At 64.5% G+C, this 4450-nt stretch overlaps 1 protein-coding gene across 1 annotated transcript in view; it reads left to right on the top strand.

Moving 5' to 3' along the window:
- SARDH (sarcosine dehydrogenase) overlaps nucleotides 1-4450 on the top strand; it is a 52831-nt gene that overhangs the window by 8584 nt on the left and 39797 nt on the right. Inside the window, exons 9-10 of the mRNA XM_029919544.1 lie at nucleotides 1465-1569; nucleotides 2695-2824. Coding sequence (XP_029775404.1) covers nucleotides 1465-1569; nucleotides 2695-2824 — 235 coding nt within the window. The remainder of the gene's footprint in view (nucleotides 1-1464; nucleotides 1570-2694; nucleotides 2825-4450) is intronic.

The following is a 4450-nucleotide window of genomic DNA, read 5'->3' as shown; positions in this document are numbered from 1 at the left end:
GCCGCCCCTCGCCGGGCCGTGGCCTCCTTGCGGGAAAACGGTGACCATAACCGCGGGGGTTACTTCTGGACCCCCAGCCCCTCCCAGCGATGTGTGCGCGTCTTGTCTTGATTACCGTGGTTTCGTAGTGAGCTTCGAGATCGGGAAGCCTGAGCCCCCAGCTCCGCCCTTTTTTTCAAGGTGGTTTTAAATATTCTGGATCCCTTGCATTTCCGTATGAATCTCAGGATCGGTTTGCCAATTTCTGCCGAGAAGCCCGCCGCGACTTTAATGGCGACTGAGCTGGATCCGGATCCGGGTGGAGAGCCGCCATCTTCACATGCGGCCTGGTGGGCCTCCTTTAAGACGGAGACCCGTGACTTTCAATCTGAGGAGTCGTCCTGGCCTCCTGCTCTGATGTTCCTCTCCTCCGTCTCCTCCGTGTGTCTTTCTGGAACCCTGATTGGGTGGATGTTGGACCTTTAGGGTTGACCTTTCGGTTTCCTTCTCTCTTCCTTTCCTGATTTCCATTTCTTCATCTTGTTTAGCCTCCTATCTGGAAGATGCTCTTATCCGACCCTCCTGTTGCGTTTTTCATTTGGATGGCGTCCCGTTTCGAGGCCTCTTTCCTGACCTGGGATCGCCCCTCTTCCGCGGCACCTTGTTTCATGGACCCAGTCTTCTCGCGCCTCAGCAGTTCCTGCTGCGTGTACACTTTGACTGGGGACTTTCTGCGGCCCGACCGGAAGCTTGGAGAAGGAGGGCGTCTCGCAGGGGGGGGGGTGAGCCATCCTCTTGGGCGAGCGGCCCAGGTGTCAGCATCTGGAGCCTTCCGCGGGCCACTTCGTGTCTCCACCGTAGACACCCCTCACCCCTGAACCTGGAGCCCGTGGAGACTCACTTCCCGGCCAGGCCTTAGCCGGGCCGGGCGGGGACGGAGGGGATCTGGGCCCATTGCTTTGAAGAGACCTGGCCGGTCCCCGCTTCACACACGTTCTCTCTCTCTCCCGCTCACACATGCGCACACGCATCCGCACAGTCTCACATTCCCACGCCCCGCACTCTGCCCATCAGCCCCTGCGGAGGGGGCTGGGCTGCCACAGCTCGGTCTCTGCAGATTGGAGGGGACGGAGAGCGGCACCCTGGCTTGCCCTGTGCAGCCTCCGGCCCCAAACCCGAGTGGGGCACGGCCTCCACTCCGAGCCCTCCGGTGTGGGCTCCGATGCCCTGTGGGCCCTTGTCCCCCCCACGGCTCTCCGGCTTTGTGGGCCGGACCTCATCCCTCCCCTCCCCCCTTGCTCTCCTTCCGACTTTGCCGCTGTTTTCCGGGGGCTGGGGGGGGAGGGACTTGAGCGAGGCTGGTTTGTCACAGCGAAGCCTGAGGCCCCGGGTCCTCTCTGCGCTCCTACCGAAAGGAGGTGCCGTGGCCCCCCCGTGGCCTGTGCCCCCTGGCGGACCCTGAGGCCTCTCTGCTCTGCCTTCCAGAACATGCCCAACGTCCGTGACCACGACGCGTCTGTCTACCTCCGCCTCCAAGGGGACGCCTTGTCTGTGGGGGGCTACGAGGCCAACCCCATCTTCTGGGAGGAGGTGAGACCCAGAGGGATCGGAGGGGGGCGGGATTCGGGGCTGCGTCTCCGCGAGGAGAAGCCTCCTCCGGGAAGCCCACCTTCCTGAGGCTCCTCGGGTGCACACCTGAGACATGGCAGGCCCCTTGGGCCCAGAGGGTCAACTCCTTTGATCGAGGTGGACCCACAGCTGGGGCGGGAGAAGGCCGGCCTCCACCAGCAGAGGCTGCAGAGGTGTAAAATCACGGCTCTGGAAGGTGACGACGGCATTAAAGCCCTCTGTCCCCAGCAAATGGCGGCGGCAGCGTCTGCCCAGGCCTGGCGGCCCTCCCGGCTGCTGCTGGGGCTGTGTGCAAGTCGGGCGGCCCTCTGGCCCCCTCGAGCACGCCTGGGCCACCCTCGCCCCAGGGTCCATGCAGGTGTTGAATGATTAAGTGACAGCCTTGGGTCAGATTCTGTTTCCCTTCCTGGGGACAGAGGGAGAGCAGCGTAGCAGGCCCTGTCCTGGGGCGCCTGTAACCGGGTGGGGAGCCCCCAGTAAGCAGACGGGCAGCGGGGATCTGTGCTGAGGGAAGCCAGCAGGTTGGGGATGAGCCTCATAAGAGGGTGTCCAGGGCTGCGCCCCCCACCGTGGTCAGGCAGGGCCCCCTGAGGCGGTGACGTCAGAGCAGAGCCCCCTCCGAGAGAGCAGGGTGGACGAGGGGCTGCCTCAGGTCGGGGTGAAGGCCCTGAGGTCTGGTCAGGCTTGTCCTCCTTGAAGGACTGAAGGAAGGTCAGCGTGGCCGCGGGTCAGGGGTAGACGGGGGCAGGCTGCTCTTGTAGGGCTCGGTGGGCCCCAGAGCACCACGGGAGCCACAGGGGTGCTGGAGAGCAAGAGAGGCCATGGTCTGAGGAAGAGGTCGGAGAAGGATAGGGAGGAGGGTGGGGAGGAGGGGGACTGGGTGGAGGCCACCGCACCCGGTGGAGGAGGGTGGGGGGCCTGGGCCAGCACAGGGGAAGGGAGCGGACAAGCCCCACTTGATGGGTTGGTCCAGGAGGCCTGGGGGGCCCAGCCCTGTCACCCCCCTAATTCAGGGGACACTGGCCGGACTCGGCTCCCACTGGGCGGCTCTCACCGCACAGCTCCCCCCACCTCCCCTCTCCCCAGGTGTCAGACAAGTTTGCCTTTGGCCTCTTTGACCTGGACTGGGACGTGTTCACCCAGCACATCGAAGGTGCCATCAACCGCGTGCCCGTGCTGGAGAAGACTGGGGTCAAGTCCACGGTCTGTGGCCCGGGTGAGTGAGGAGGCTGGAAGCCAGGGCGGGCATCCGGGTCCTTCCAGAGGCGAACCGTGGCTGGCCGTGTCGGGGCACAGCCCTGGGCCGTCCGGGCCACGGCGGGAGACCCGCCACCCCCATTGTGGTTCCAGCAGAAGCATACGGGTTTGCCCACCCCCCCACCCCTTTCTTCCTGACAGCCACAGGGTCTCTTTAACCCTCTGGCAAGCCAAAAACATGGATAGGGCCGGCCTTGCCCCGTATCAGGGCTGAGGAGACAGGTTCCAAAAGGCAGTGTTGTTCACAGAGGAAGCTTTGTGTCTGAGGCTCTGAGCGCCTCAGTGTCCTCATCTGTGAAATGGGTGACAGCGTACCTACTCAGCAGGAGGGGAGCAAGGAGAAGCCACGTGTGGGTGCGGGGCACAGCCTGGACCAGCAAACTGCAGTGAGTCCTGAGGGGCAGGGGTCAGCCGGAGGCCGGAGAGTACCGGGTCGTCCACAGCCGTGCAGGGAGTGAGGGGGAGGCCAGGACGGGAGAGGGGAAGCTTCGGACACCCAGGGGCCTGTGGCCTGCGCGGGGGTCCAGCCCTCTCCGCCTGGTGCCAGCCGGGGCTGCTTGAATTTCTTAGGCTTGTAAGCAGGCCCAGCCGCGGTGGGCAGCATGGATGTGCCCTGAGCACTGGACTCGGGGTGCAGGGCGTGGGCCGAGCAGCTCCCCCGGGCTTGTGTGGGGCCGGCAGTGAGAAGCACGGGCCTGGAGCAATCCCAGGGCCCCGAGTCACCCGGGAGCATCCTGTTTAATTAGACGGGGGGTCATTGCTCACAGGGAGCCCTATCCGGGGGGGTGTGCAGTGAGGACATCTTGGGTCTGGTTTCCTGCCTGTGAGGGAGGGTTTGCTGGGGACACAGCCCTGTCTGTGCCAGGGGGGACAAGGGGCGGTCAATGGCCTCTGGCTTCCAGGGCCGAACTGGCAAGTCCCAGGCCCCCTTGACTCCGGGGCATCTGGGGGCAGGCAGAGCTCCCATTCCCGGGCCCAGGGGTCGCAGCCAAGGTGGGGGCCCCTGACTGTGCTGCCCAAACATCCCGTCGCCCTGCATCCATCCTCATGCTGCTTGGTCTTGAGTCATTTGCTAAACATTCAGGAGACTCTCATCCCCCGGAAGCGCTCTCCTCATGCCCTGTGAGGGTGCTTGGAGCCTCCCATCCACCCGGAAACATCCCCGGCCCCCCCAAAGTGCCTCCTGGGTGATCCCGCCGTCACCTTCGCCCTGGCCTCCCCCTTGCCCCCTGCCGCCACCAGACTCCCCCAGCAGGGCCTGGGAAGGTTCTGACCTTCCTCAATGGGGTCACTCCCGTCCAGCCCCGTGAGGGGACAGCCCCGCATGGAGGTGGAGAACTCCAGCTGGGGGTCAGGCAACCCTGAGCCGGATCCTGGTCCCATGATTCACTAGCACGGTGACCCAGTCAGTGTCCACACCGATACCGTAGTGACCACAGTGCCTACCAGAAAGGGCCGGTAGGAGTCACTCATCGCCCCTTCTCCCATTGTCTTCCCCCCCCCCCCCCCCGACATTGTCTGTCTTGCTTGTTTATGTATTTACTGCCTCCTTCCCATCCGGTCAGCTCCCTGAGGGGTGGGACCA

The sequence above is a fragment of the Suricata suricatta genome, chromosome 13, assembly GCF_006229205.1.
Source record: "Suricata suricatta isolate VVHF042 chromosome 13, meerkat_22Aug2017_6uvM2_HiC, whole genome shotgun sequence".
NCBI classification, from domain to species: domain Eukaryota; kingdom Metazoa; phylum Chordata; class Mammalia; order Carnivora; family Herpestidae; genus Suricata; species Suricata suricatta.
Note: the sequence above shows the minus strand (reverse complement) of the source record. Positions and strands in the feature narration are given on the sequence as shown.